Below are 14,819 nucleotides of genomic sequence, written 5' to 3'. Positions count from 1 at the left end.
CAGGACGTACTTTAAATCCTTTTGTCACTTCTCTAAATGTAGCGATCCTTTCCTTAGCCTTGAGAGGCATATCTCTGGGTAAGTGAATCGCAGTGATGACACCAAGAACATCTACATATGTTAAGAAGCAAATGCTAATGGTCTGTGCATGTTGCAAAAAAAAGCGTTAAATACAATGAACAGAACCGGTGTGAAGCATTTTAATTTACCGATAAATTTTGTTGCAGCTTGGCCAATTGGTTGTATTGCATTGAACGGGGTGATGTTGTAGATGTATGCTGGGAATGTGTCAGGTGGATCCCTGACTGGTACCACCGTTGTGAAGGAAGTAAACTCGATCATGAATTCTGCAACAAAGGGCACGTAGCTTGTTTTTGAAACCCTCACGTTAAATTTGCTGATTGTAAGTCTTGCCAAGATTTAACATAGGGCCTTTGCTCTCTACATCCGTTTGTGGAATCTGGGCATATATTGTAGTTCCCTGTATGGAAGCAGCAACAAAATTGAAGAAAATGATAAGTGCCATAGCATTGGCAAATTGTAAGAGATAAATATTTTTTGAGTTGGGATGTGAACAGTTGGGTGTGTAAATTTAAATATATAGTGGTGACAAAGACAATAGTACTGTACCTTTTCATCAGCCAGAACAAGACCTATATATGCAGGATTGGACCACCAAGAATGTTTCCATCATAGGTCCATTTTCTCATGACACAAACACAAACGTCTGCCTTTTTGTTGGTCTTTAGTGTGAGGTCTGATAAGAAAATCTTTTGCGTCATAGTTCCATAACCAAAATAGAAGAAAATATGTTAATTTTTGGTATTGAAAATAGGTGAATAATAATGAAAAAACATAGTAAACTAATTTATAGATGGAATAGAGCATATAACCTTTGACTTAGGCACTTAGCAGCCACGTTGAAAAAGAAGGGAAACTATAGTCCGCAAGGAGCAGTACACACATCATGTTTGAATGAACAGTCATAGGTCCTTGGTGTTGTACATACTGTTTGGTATGTGCAATGAAACCTGGTTGTCTGTTAGGAAGTTGTGCTTAAATGGAAGCAGCAGCACAGCAGGATGACAGTTTCTTTCCTAAAAAAAGGATAGACTAATTTGTTTGAACCCATTCATTGAACAGAATAGAGGAACCAAGAACAGCTATAATGGGGAATGAACACCGCTGATTCTGAATTTTGAGCAACAGGAAACGAATGCTAAACATTACGCTAATAGTGGGAGTATATATCTGATAGACACTGACACAAAGCAACCAGATGTCAATGGCATGAAGGTAATCAAAACGAAATGGTAGGAGCAAATAAGAGGAAAAATTGGTACCTGTAGATGAAGATGGTGTAAAAACAGTAACGATGTAGTAGCCTATCACACAGGCAACTAAGCGTTCAGTAATAAGAACAATTGAATACTATCGAAAATATATTACCACAAGGAAAATTATATAGGCCTATTTCAGATTATGTTTCAGATTGATTAAGATTTCGCTCTAAAATCTTAGTGCCCATTTATTAGTTTTATGGTTCTAAAAATTTCTATCAAACTGTGGTACACGCTTAAATGCTTTGGCCACTCAAACATCAAGGTACTTAAATAATAATGCAGCAGCGTTTGAAATATATATCTGATCTAATTGTATCACCAATTTTTCAATAAACCCTGGTATAGGATGGACAGATGAGCAGCAAGTAATTAAGATATTAAAAATAGATTAACCTTTAATTTTTCTGGTTGACAATTTAATTATGAAATAGCATAACTAAAAGCATTTTCTGTTGCCATCTGCACTATGTATGGCTGTATCAACGTTTTAACTTGCATTATTGAAAAAAATATGACAACAACAAAAATTATATAAGTTTACTTTCAGATTATGTTTCAGAATAATTAATTTGTGGCTGGAAAATCTCAGTGCACATTTCTTATCTATATCTGTATGGTTTTAAAAATTTTAAATAACCTCTGGTACATGATTAAATGCTTTGGCCTGCCAAATAATAAGTATAATGGAGTAGGGTATCTAAAATTTTTAATCAACCTATGGTACACGTTCAAATGTTTTGGTTTCCTAAATAATAAGTATAATGGAGTAGCGTTCGAAATATATATCGAATCTAATTGTCACGACTTGGTCCTGACACCCTTGTGAGCATCAGCATCTTGAGCATTCTTGCATTTGAAATCAAATAATTAAGAATTCAAACTGCTCACTGTTGGATTGACGGAGGGTCCGCCAACACCACCGGACTATCCGCCAGTTCAACTGCACGCGCTGACAAAGTTCAAACTCTGTCAGTCAGTAACCAACACCACCGGAAAGTCCGCCGTCACGACGGACTGTCCGATAGGATCGTCCATGCAGAAATGTGAGGTGTCACTTTGATAATCACTTGGTCCCACACATCACCACAGTTGTCCATTTCGTGGAAGCACCAATCTCACACTCTCACTCTCTCTCTAGTTCATCTCTCTCTCTCTCTCTCTACTCTCTCCCACACTCAAGCAAGGAAGAGAAGGAAAGGAGGAGAAAGGAGAAGGGATTGGAGCTTGGAGGCAGCAAGAGATGGCCGTGGAGATCACCTAGAGGCCGTCGTCCACAAGAGGTAGGGGTTAGAAGGGGGAGGAGCCCTCTCACCCTTGCCATAAGGAGCTAGGAGGAGGAGACAAGAAGAAGATTTCGAGTCACCAAGGAGGAGATCCAGCTGCTCCATCACCTTGGAGAGCTTGGTATCTTGTTGTTGCAGCCCTTGGTAAGGATCTAACCAAGCCAAACCTAGGATTGCATCTTTAGGAGCCAAAACCTAGAAAATGTCGATCTGTGGCCTAGAGTTAGTTTGCACCCAATGTAGCTAGAACCAACCAGCTAGATGTGCTCCATAGAACCCTAGTAGCCTACCCTGAAGATGGTTTACACATGCAAGCACCATGGGTGAAGATTTGGATTTCGAGTTGCTATGAAGTGTTCATTGTCAGTACTGATGGAGAGTCTGACATCACCGGCGGAGCATCCGATAGTACTGAATATCTCTCTGTTCACCTGCACAGAACACGTCTGTAACCCACCGGAATGCCCGTCACCACACCGGAGCGTCCAATGAGTTATACACCAGAGACAGAGGAGTGTCCAGAGAACTAGATCACAGTTTTTGGTACAGCGGAGGGTCCATCGATATTCCGGAGTCCCTGCTGATATATAAACCAGAAAACCAAGAGCAGCCAGCTCATACCGGATGATCCGTCACTCACACAGAGTATCCGATGGAGCCTAATTCTTCTCCAAGATCGATTCGAGGTTGGGGTACCATCAAATTCGAATCCGAGGAGATATACCTAAGACTGCGTTTTCCATGCGGTATGGTTCCTATGAGTATACAGTCATGTCCTTTGGATTGACAAATGCCCCAGTATACTTCATGTATCTCATGAATTCCATCTTCTTCGAAGAATTGGATGTGTTCATGTTTATCTTCATCGATGATATCCTAGTATATCCTAGTATATTCAAAGACTGAAGAGGATCATGTGAAACACTTGAAAGTCGTGTTGCAAAAACTGAGAGAGCATAAGTTGTATGCTAAATTTAGCAAGTGTGAATTTTGTCTCACCGAAGTTTCCTTTTTAGGACATCTTATCTCATAACGGAATCTCCGTGGACCTAAGTAAAATCAAGGATGTAGTGGAATGGGTTACTCCCACTGCGTTGAAGGAAGTTCGAGGCTTTCTTGGATTGGCAGGTTATTACCGTCGATTTGTGCCAGATTTCTCCAAGATTGCAAAGCCATTGACTAAACTCACTAAGAAAGATGAACCGTATGTTTGGACGAAAGAAAGAGAAGAGGCTTTCTAGACTCTAAAGCAAAAGCTAGTTACAACTCCCGTGCTAGCCAACCCGACATCACTAAGCCTTTTGAAGTGTACTGTGATGCATCCAATGTTGGATTGGGTTGTGTGCTTATGCAGGAAGGGTTGTCATAGCTTATGCATCTAGGCAGTTGAAGACTACAGAAATGAACTATCCCACTCATGATCTTGAGTTAGGAGCGGTAGTGCACGCGCTGAAGATTTGGAGACACTACTTGTTTGGTCAGCCATGCACTATTTATATTGACCACAAGAGCTTGAGATACTTTCTCACCCAGTCGGAGGTCAATATGAGACAAAGGAAGTGGTTGGAGTTAATCAAGGATTATGATTTGAATATCAATACCACCCGGGAAAGGCAAATGCAGTAGCTGATGCCTTAAGTAGAAAGGCCAATTGTGGTTGTACCTTCATGGAGAGAAATGTGGATTCACTATGTTAGGATACGCAGAAGATGAATGTATCCCAAGTAGCTGAAGGTTCCTTGTCCATGTTGCAAGTGACTTCTCACTTGTTGCGGGATATTAAGGCGGGACAACAACTTGACGAAGATCTCGTTACCATTAAAGAGAGAATAGGCGATCAAAAGTATAAGAGTTTCCGGTTGGATCACTCAAATACTTTGTGGTTTGGAAAAAGACTTGTAGTAATCTGAAGAAGCAAATCCTAAACGAAGCTCATGAGTCACTTTTCTCTATCCACCCGGGAAGCAACAAGATGTATAGAGATGTGAGAAAAAGATTTTGGCGGAAAGGTTTGAAACAGGATATTGCAAGGTTTGTAGCTGAGTGTGATGTTTGTTGTAGAGTAAAGGCTGAGTGTCGGGTTCATAAACCCGGGGTCCCTCGGGGACCACCTTTCACGCCAAGGCTCGGCCCAGAAGAACGGCCTTTTCTTCTTCTGGACCGGCCCAAGAGTCTGAACTCAACAGACCGGAGCACTCGCTTCAAGCCCAGGCCGCCTTCGGCCCATCTCTCCGACCGGAGCACTAGCTCAGGCTCAAGCCGGCTCCGAACAGCCTCTCCGGTCGGAGCGCTAGCGTCAGGCCCCGGCCCAGAAGAACGGCCTCCACTCAGAAAGCCTGATCCGAGGACCGCCTCTGACTCCGACCCCGTGTCTCCGACCGGGATTCATAGAAAACCCTGCTCATCGCTATTCTCCGACTGGCGCGCCAGAACCACCGACTAGGGACCATCCGACCGGGGACGCCCGCTAGGAAAGAACCAGAAGGCGTGCGGAGAAAGGCAAGGCATGGCTCACAAGTCAACACCACTGTACCAGGGACCATACCCTGCACGAAGCAGTGCTCTACAGCCACCCTGACACAAAGTATTGTAGGGGCCGCTAGAAACTCCCATATGGTAAGCCCCCTCCGTGTGTCTCTGGACACCGATTGCGGTATGGGCTCCAGGATTTGCCATACCGGGTGAACATAGCACAGTTCCTTATATGCCACTAGGCATCCAGAAGTATTCTGTAGGTACCGGCGTCATCCTTCCTGAAGAAGATAGCTCGACCTTCCGTACACATCTGACATCCTACAGCAACATCGACAGTATTGGGAGGCTTTAACCATTATCCAGTTTTCATCACCGTAGGCAGCAAGGCTTAGAAATATCTGTACTTTCTCCCTCTCACCTGTAAAAAGCCATCCCCTTCATCTATAAAAGGGGATGCGCTCCCTCTAACCAAGGGAGATCGACTTCTTCAAGCCCAGACTCGCTAGATCGACATCAACACCCCCAACCACAGGATCGCCAAGTTCCGACCGCGACCCTTCCGGTCGGAGCCGACCGAACCTCTTGTACACCCCCTTCTTCCTCCTTCTTGTTTGTACTCCCACTACAGACTTTGAGCACCTGGGTTCAGAAATAAAGTCGCCGACCGACCCCGACTGGACGTAGGGCATGTTGCCTGAACCAGTATAAATCATGTGTCATTGAGTGCTAGGTCACCTCCGATCATAACGTACAGTAAAAATTATGCTAAGGGAGAACTAAGGAACGAAAGGGAACAAGCTTCAACGAACGGAGCAACTCCATTACAAAAGCAAAAAACCGATTGCAGTCATTAAAACACACCACGAAAACGTCTTACACGGGGGCTTCCCCACGAACTTAAAACTTCCTACATTTACTAACTACTATTATATCTTTACATGCTACTGGGCCGACCCGGCGACATCCGACGACGGTGCAACCAACGAAGGCGCAGGCTACTCACTTCCCGACGGCACGGCATCCGGCTCGACCAAAACCGGGGCGACATTCACCTCCGACCCAGGCTCCTCGCCATCCGAGAGCTCTGTAGCATCATCCTCTCCACGCGCGCTTTTCGCCAGGTCTTCACGACGGACGTCCATCACCCACTCGGCGGAGACTTGATCTGCCACCGACCGCGCGTGCGGCAGCAAGCGCTCCCCGATCGACTGGATGTCCGCCATGCTCATGCCTTCACCGTATCCGGTACATATGGTGGCGAAGTCCAGGTGTGGATGGTGCGTCCCCACTGCGGTCAGCACTCCCGACGCTCCGTAGAACAACCCGGATCTGATGAGATCCTGGACGTCCCCCGGGACCACCGCCAGCTGGACAGCGGGTGCGCTGGTGCTCGGCGCTGATCCAAAGATCTCCGAAACGACGTGCTGGGCAACGTTGCGGATCTGGTCGAGATCCCCCACAAGAGCACGACGCTCCTCACGGGACTTGGCCAACTCCTCCGTACACCGCCCAAGCGTCGCCTTGGTCGTCTCCAGGTCCCGCTCCAGCACCTCCACTTTTCCACCCAGCTCTGCGAGAAGATCAACGAGCTCAGAAACAGGCTGAGGGAAAAGCCAACACAACAAAAAACAAAAAGGTGACATACCGACGTGAGAAGCCTCAAGGGTGGAGAGATCCTCCGCTTGCCGAGCCACCTGCTCGCGCAGCTGGGACACCTGCTCACGCAGCCGAGCACTCGCGTCCTCCGTCTCCATCACCCGGCCCCGGAGCGCGCGCATCTCTCGATCCGCCTCCGACCGGGCCCTCCGCTCCACCTCCAGGGCCTTCTCCGCCGACTCCAGGGCGGCGCGCTCCGGATCAAGGGCCGCCAAGGCCTCCTGAAGCGCCACCTCGGTGTTCGCTAGAGACGCCCGCAACTCCGCCTCAGTCTCCGCCTAGCGGGCCCTTGCCGCCTCGAGCCCTTGCTCGGCCACAGTCGCCCGCTCCTCCGCACGCTGCCCCTCCGCCCGCGCCGCGGCCGCCTCGGCCGCCCGGTCTCGAGACTCGCAGCAAGCGGACTCCTCTCGACGCTCAAGCTCGGCCATCCGGGCGTACTCCGACCGAAGGAAGTGGGACTTGCGGGACGACGTCTTCCTTATCTCCTATGAAAGGTAAGCACGCTAAAAACAACCGACAAGGGATTCAGGGATAAAAGACAAGTACCAGAAACTCACGTCCACCGCAAGCTGCATGTCGCCCTCAACCAACTGCCGGGCAAACAAAGCCCGCTTCCGGGCGCTTTCAAGCTGCGCGGTCAGCTTGGTGAGTTCTGATACCGCGACGTGCCCTTGCCCTCCGAAGATGTCCCGGAGCTAATGCTCCCGGGAGTCCCGAAGGACGAACCGCGCGCTCGCTGGATGCTCAGGGCAGGGCCACTCCAGGTCACCCTCCGGCATCTCGCCGGAGGGCCCAGCCTCCAATCGTGCCACCGCCAAGTCCCGCGGTGACATCACCGGCCCGCTAGAGGTCCCAGCCACCGACTGGACCACCGTTAGGCTCCGCGACGGCACCAACGGCTCCGCCGGGACATCCGCCTCGTCATCAGACGGGATCTCCACCACCTCGTCGACCTGGGCCGCCACCGGGCGTCCCGACCCTGGCCCGGCCATGTCTTCCCCCGGCGCCTTCGGCTCAGACGGCAAGGGCGAGCCGCGCGACCCTCTACCCGACAAGGCGGGAAGCTCAGTTTCCCTTGCCTCCGCCGCGAGAGTCACCTCCAACGCCACTACCGCCATCAGCACCGGGATCGCCGCTAACACCGACGCCACAGCCGCCACCTCCTCGACAGCCGAGCCAGAGGGCACCATCCCCAGAACGGAAGGTCTTGCCGCCGCGACACGCTGCAGAACAGGCTTCCAGGTCTCCTGCACGGTAGTCAGGGCAATACTCATCGCCGGCATCCCCAAGCCACTGACGGAAGGTATGGCTCAGTCACACTCCAACAAAAAGCTCAGCCAGCGAAAAACCAAAAGAAAACGGAGAAAAACATACCAGGTGGTGAGCGGCACAATTCTGAAGGCCGACCCCGACCTCGACGCGCCTATGCGTCGAGGACCACTCTCGGACCGCGACCCGCGCTCCTTTACTTCGGCAGGGGGCAAAGTCGTCCCTACCGGCTCCTGCCCGACCCGCGGGTCATACCGACCCCCGGCTCGGGAATCCTCGACTGGAGCAACAAGCGCAGTATCCTCCAACTGCGACTCACGCGGCACACGGGCCCCGGTCCGCACCTCAGATCGCCCGGCATGCTCGACTACGCTCGCAGCAGGCAGGTCCTCCCACCGCGAGTCATGCGTCGGCGCCGGTCCGAGCGACGCGCGAGTGTCAGTCCACCCCTCAGCAGACCGCCCGCCTTGCTCCACCACGGGTGGGGGCGGGGCCAGCGGCGCTGTCAAGGGGTGCGGTGACCATGTCCGCTTCAACACCCGCTCACCGACAACGTCCGCGCCCGCTGCGCGTTTCCTCGTCGAGGGATCCGCCGCACGACGCGTGACCACCAGCTCGTCACCAGCGGATGACATCGCGGTATCACGACGCTCCGCCGAGGTCGCGACGACCCCCCCCCCCTCTCCTCGTCAGAGAAGACCATATCATCCAGATCCGTAGGATCGTCTGACGCGAGTTCCAACTCGACGTCGCTCCTACGTTCCCCGGCCCTCGTGCGCCGGACGATCTCCTGCTCCTCCTGCTTCCGCAGGATCTCCTTATTCTTCTTCTTCTTCCGAGCCTCGGCCGCCTTCTTCTGAGCGGTCTGCCGAGCCACGCCCTCCGGTCCCTTGGGAAGGTGCGGTCGGGACTTATATCTCCCAAGCCCCTACAGAACGAATGAACCAGATCAAAGAAATAGGAAAAAGCAGAGAAGCACGAACAAAAACAAGGGAACGCACCAATGTGGACGCAATCGAGGCATTGAGCGGTATGGGCTTTCCCGCAACCGTCTCCCCGGGCCTCAGCTGCAGCACCCGGCCGACACGACTCCAAACCTCGTCATCCGGCAACTCTGGCGACACGCGGTTCGGGTCTGACCAGCCACCGTACTCCCACATCGGCTGTGTCCTCTCCGCTAACGACGCAATCCGGCGGCGGTAGAGGGTGTAGAACACCCGCACTCCGTCGAGACCGCGCCTCACGAGCTTCCGGAGCTCCTCTTCGATGGCCTCCACCTTGTGCCTCCCTTTACGCCCGCAACCCCACGACCAACTTTCCCGCTCCTTCGGCCTCCTGCCGCTAAACGTCGGGAATGGCGCCGCCTCTGGGTTCCTGATGTAAAACCACTCCCCGTGCCACCCCCAGTTGGAACTGCACGGGGTGTACGCGGGGGTACGAACCTCCTGCGCACGGCTTCCTCTGAAGGGCGAAACCCTCCACCAGCACGGCCTCGACCGAGCTCCCCACCGTCAAGGTCCTTCCAGAGAAGAATCGCTGGAAAAGGTCCGCGTGCGGCTCCATCCCAAGGAAAGCCTCGCAGGCGGTGACAAAACCGGCTATATGCAACACCCCCGTCAGATTGAGGTGTTGCAGCTCCAAATCCCACTGATTAAGGAGCCCGCGCAGGAACCAGTGCGCGGGGTATCCTAGCCCGCGCTCATGGAAGGTAAGGAAGGACACTACCTCGCCGGGACAAGGTCGCGGGAACTCTTCCCCAGGGACCCTCCAGTGCGCCACCTCCTGCGGCGGCAGAAAACCCTTCTTGACGAAGGACTCCAGCACCGACTTTCTCACGGTGGACGACCTCCAGTCCGACATCTTGCTCCGGCTTACAAAAAGGATTAGTGAGTTCTCCTCTTCTCCCTCGCTCTCTCCCCCTTCCTTTCCTCGAAACCTCTGCAGCTCTCAGGAACACTCTCGACGAGGAGAAAGAAAGGCGGCGGCGGCAGACGACGAACAGGCAAAAGAACGAGGCGAACACCCTCTCTTCTCCTACTTAAAGGAAGGGGGGCAGCGGTTAGGAAAGGACGTGCCGATCGGGAAGGTGAAGCGGCGGGGCGAAAAACTCTTTCCATTTAATGCAGATGGGACGCCCCCTGATCGACGAGACGTGCCCAGCGCGACGAAACGGCTCCTGATCAGACGAGACACGACCGGGACATGGCCCACCACTACCGCACAACCAGCCACTACCGCACGCCGGGGACGAAAACCGAAGCGTCACCACACGCGGACAGCTCCCCGTCTCCCCAGGCGTGACCTAGAGAGATCCAACAGCGAAGTCTCCGCCGGGATAGACCAACCGGCCTCCTGAGTCGATCGATTCACTCAGGATAAACACCTGAGATACAAGTCCCGGTCGGACGGCTCCGACTGGAGCTCTTCGAACCCCGTCTCTCAGGTCACCGAGGTGAGCATGTGTTCATTAATACATACAGTTCACACAAGGGCTAACCCACGATTGACGAGCGCAGGTACTGGCCGGACGTCTCCGACTGGAGCTCTCCGAACTCCGTCACTCCAATCATGCAGGCGCCACCATACGAAATCTCCGCCAAGAGACAACCAGACCTCCCTGAGTCGATCGAGCCACCTAGGATAGATCAACTGGCCTCCTGAGTCGATCGATTCACTCAGGACAAGCACCTGAGATACAGGAAGGAAGCGAAGGGACGCCCCATGCGGGTCATGCCGACTCCGTCTCGAATGACGAGCACGGGTCCCGGTCGGACATTTCCGACTGAAGCTCTCCGAACCTCGTCTCTCAGGTCATCAAGGTGAGCATGTGTTCATTAAATATAAAACTGTTCACACGAGAGCTAACCCACGATTGACAAGCACATGTCTCGGACGGGCATTTCCGACTGGAGCTCTTCGAACCTCGTCGCTCCAGTCTTCAAGGTAAAACACCATCAAAGCCCCTCTATTTCATTACAAATCATTCATACATCCATATGCGCATTCATCTCATACGCCTGAACCCCCCGGACGGTTAGGACATGAACCGCCCGGGGGCTCGGGAACTAAGCATCGCACGCGCATCGAAATGCATCAAAACGCTCCGTGTTGCGCCACGAAGCGGTGGCTTGCCTCATTCGACATGAGCAACCAAACAGAGCCAGGGGAGAAAACCGTAGATGAGCACCGTGCGGCCTTCGCCCGGTCTGGCAAACTGAGTCATCTCAACCTTCTCGTTCGATCCTGAACACCTCAGGCCCACAGAATCTCCATCGAGGGTAGGCCGTCAGGCCACCCGGGTCGGTCTATGGAACGACCTAGGTATCTGTCGGGCTGTAGGTAAAGGAGTAGTGGAATGCCACAAGAGGGCTATGCCGACCCCGTCACGAACGATGGACCCGGATTCCACTCGATCACACCCGTTAGCGAGCTCACCGAGCTAGTCTTTGAGCCCGAGCGATCGGGACAGGCGACAAAACTCAGCCCCTCCGGTTGTGAGGAACCGGATGGGGTAGCGCAAAAACGACTCACAGCCCCCACGAAGGCCCGACAAGGCTCAGGGGTTTAAACGCCATGGGACCGCGACTCCAAATTCGCGTCGACGGAATAGGCGACATCCGGCTACGGCTTGGGACCGCGACTCCTTAACTCGCGTCGACGGGATAGGCGACATCCGGCTACGGCTTGGGACCGCGACTCCTTAACTCGCGTTGACGGGATAGGCGACATCCGACTACGGCTTGGGACCGCGACTCCTTAACTCGTGTCGACAGGATTGGCGACATCTGGCTACGGCTCTTAGGACCGCGACTCCTTAACTCGCGTAACGGCTTCAGACGGCTTCACTAACTAAAACTAACTCTTTCGATCCACGGCGAACACCAACGCCAGGGTCTACTCGCGACTCCACCTTACCCGATCCCACGGCACACACTGACGCCAAAGATCGAACTCTGTTGCATCCGAAACTAAGTTATTTCCGTTCACGGCGCGCACCGACGCCAGGGCTTATTTCAAAAACTAAAAACTTCCTCGTCCGATCCCCGGCGCGCACCAGACGCCGGGATCATTAAGTTCTGTCTCAATCCAATCCCCGCGCTTAAAAACACCTCGGCTGCACAACGACGCTATGGTTAAACAAAATTCCGTCTTAAACTAAAAAACATGCATAAACGCCTGCTGAGACAACACCCCCAACCAGTTCAGCCTGAACCACCTGGGGCTCGGGGGCTCCTGTCGGGTTCATAAACCTGGGGTCCCTCGAGGACCGGCTTCCACGCCAAGGCTCGGCCCAGAAGAACGGTCTTTTCTTCTTCTGGACCGGCCCAAGAGTCTGAACTCAACAGATCGGAGCACTCGCTTCAGGCCCAAGCCGCCTTCGGCCCATCTCTCCGACCGGAACGCTAGCTTAGGCTCAGGCCGGCTCCGAACGGCCTCTCCGGTCGGAGCGCTAGCGTCAGGCCCCGGCCGCCTCCGCACGGCCTCCACTCGGAAAGCCTGATCCGAGGACCGCCTTCGACTCCGACCCCGTGTCTCCGACCGGGATTCATAGAAAACCCTGCTCATCGCTATTCTTCGACTGGCGCGCCAGAACCGACTGGGGACCATCCGACCGGGGACGCCCGCTCGGAAAGAACTAGAAGGCGTGCGGAGAAAGGCAAGGCATGGCTCACAAGTCAACACCACTGTACCAGGGACCATACCCTGCACGAAGCAGTGCTTTGCAACCACCCTGACACAAAGTATTGTAGGGGCCGCTAGAAACTCCCATTTGGTAAGCCTCCTCTGCGTGTCTCTAGACACCGATTGCGGTATGGGCTGTAGGATTTGCCATACCGGGTGAACATAGCACAGCTCCTCACATGCCACTAGGCATCCAGAAGTATTCTGCAGGTATCGGCGTCATCTTTCCTGAAGAAGATAGCTCGACCTTCCGTACACATCTGACATCCTACAGCGACATCGACAGTATTGGGAGGCTTCAACCATTATCCAGTTTTCATCACCGTAGGCAGCAAGGCTTAGAAATATCTGTACTCTCTTCCTCTCACCTGTAAAAAGCCGTCCCGTTCATCTATAAAAGGGGATGCACTCCCTCTAACCAAGGGAGATCGACTTCTTCAAGCCCAGACTCGCTAGATCGACATCAACACCCCCAACCACAGGACCGCCAAGTTCTGACCGCGACCCTTCCGGTCGGAGCCGACCGAACCTCTTGTACACCCATTTCTTCCTCCTCGTTTGTACCCCCACTGCAGATTTTGAGCATCTGGGCTCAGGAATAAAGTCGCCGACCGACCCTGACTGGACGTAGGGCACGTTGCCTGAACCAGTATAAATCCTATGTCATTGAGTGTTAGGCCACCTCCGATCATAACGTACAGCAAAACTATAAATATTTACTAGTTGATCACTTTCTGCACCAACACTGAGCATGTTAAACCGGCCGGAACTCTCCAACCTTTGCCCACGCCAGCTTGGAAATGGGAAGACATCACCATGGATTTTATCTCTGGCATACCAAGAACGTCGAGTGGATATGATTCCATTTGGGTAATTGTTGACCGACTCACAAAGTCAGCACACTTTTTGCCAGTCAAGGTCACTTATCCGGTTTTCAAGTACGCGGAATTGTACCTCGCCCGAATTGTTTGTTTGCATGGAGTTCCCAAAACAATAGTTTTAGATAGAGGCCCGCAATTGACGTCTCAATTTTGGGATAGGTTACATAAGGCAATGGGAACAACATTGTTATTTAGCACAACATATCACCCACAGACCGGAGGTCAAACGGAGAGAGTTAACAGAATTCTGGAGGATATGTTGAGAGCCTGTGCTCTAATATATAGCTCTAGTTAGGACACTTGCCTACCGTTTGCCCAATTTGCTTGCAACAATAGCTATCAAGCCAGCATCAACATGAGTCCATACGAAGCCCTATATGGCAGAGATTGTAGGACTCCGCTCAATTGGTCTGAAGTTGGAGAAAGAAGATTATATGGAGATAAGAAGGTTAATGAAGCTGAAGAAAAAGTTAAGCAAGTGAAGACCGCTTTAGAAGCCACACTAGATAGATACAAGACTTATGCCGATGACCATAGAAGGCATGTGGAATATAAAGTTGGAGAATATGTGTATTTGAAGGTCACACCATTTAAGGGCACCCAAAGGTTTCAAGAGAAAGGAAAACTTGCCCCAAGGTATATTGGCCCATTTCGGATCTATGGTAAGAGAGGGAAGGTTGCTTATGCACTAGCCTTGCCCAATTCACTTTTGGGAGTATACAACGTCTTCCATGTATCTCAATTGAAAAGATGTTTGAAGGCACCCGAGGAAGAGGTCAATTTGCAAGATATTGATATCAACAAGGATTTGAGCTATAAAGAATATCCCGTTGCTATCCTTGACTTTTCGAAGAGGAAAACTAAACCAAAAGCATCAAGATGGTGAAAGTGCGATGGAGTCGCCAGTCAACTGAAGAAACCATTTGGGAAGTTGAGGACAAGATGAGAATGGAATACCCTTACCTATTTGAGCCAAGGTATTAGTTTTGAAAGAGTTACAGTTTGGGTATGAGTCACGAGTTCTTAGTGTTGTCGAAGGGAATTAAAACATATTTTTCTTGATTTTTCTCCCTTGATTGCATAAAAACCTATTTTTGGAGAATCTAAGGACACGATTCTTCTAAGGGCATGCAGAAATGTGAGGTGTCACTTTGAGAATCACTTGGTCCCACACATCACCACAGCTGTACATTTCGTGGAAGCACCAGGGTAGAGGATTTACCAGCTCA

The 14,819-nt window shown here is 51.7% G+C and overlaps 2 protein-coding genes across 13 annotated transcripts in view; both read right to left on the bottom strand.

Annotated features, from left to right (window-relative positions):
* LOC136541773 (uncharacterized) overlaps positions 1 to 14,819 on the bottom strand; it is a 29,289-nt gene that overhangs the window by 1,316 nt on the left and 13,154 nt on the right. For 5 of the 12 annotated variants that reach the window (XR_010780467.1, XR_010780474.1, XR_010780473.1 and 2 more), the window contains 4 exons: positions 894 to 1,385; positions 631 to 770; positions 210 to 481; positions 11 to 111 (listed from right to left, as the gene is read on the bottom strand). The gene's annotated coding sequence lies outside the window, so the exon portion shown is untranslated. Of the gene's footprint in view, positions 1 to 10; positions 112 to 209; positions 482 to 630; positions 771 to 893; positions 2,293 to 14,819 lie in introns of those variants that run through there. The other 7 variants (XR_010780472.1, XR_010780475.1, XR_010780471.1 and 4 more) reach the window with 6 other exon arrangements.
* Positions 6,097 to 6,879, bottom strand: LOC136541772 (uncharacterized). The gene is made up of 2 exons (XM_066533861.1): positions 6,747 to 6,879; positions 6,097 to 6,671 (listed from the first exon to the last, which is right to left on the bottom strand). The coding sequence occupies exons 1-2, from the start codon at positions 6,877 to 6,879 to the stop codon at positions 6,097 to 6,099; spliced, it is 708 nt and encodes a 235-aa protein (XP_066389958.1).

The sequence above is a fragment of the Miscanthus floridulus genome, chromosome 3 (genome assembly GCF_019320115.1).
Source record: "Miscanthus floridulus cultivar M001 chromosome 3, ASM1932011v1, whole genome shotgun sequence".
NCBI lineage: Eukaryota > Viridiplantae > Streptophyta > Magnoliopsida > Poales > Poaceae > Miscanthus > Miscanthus floridulus.
The sequence above is the reverse complement of the archived record's forward strand: the minus strand, read 5'-3'. Positions and strand labels throughout refer to the sequence as shown.

Excerpts from the sequence above, each read along its gene's own strand:
- LOC136541772 (XM_066533861.1), bottom strand. The coding sequence starts at position 6,879 with ATGCGCGCGCTCCGGGGCCGGGTGATGGAGACGGAGGACGCGAGTGCT. Across the intron at positions 6,672-6,746 it reads CCTTGAGGCTTCTCACGTCG|AGCTGGGTGGAAAAGTGGAG; the intron begins GTATGTCACCTT and ends ATCTTCTCGCAG.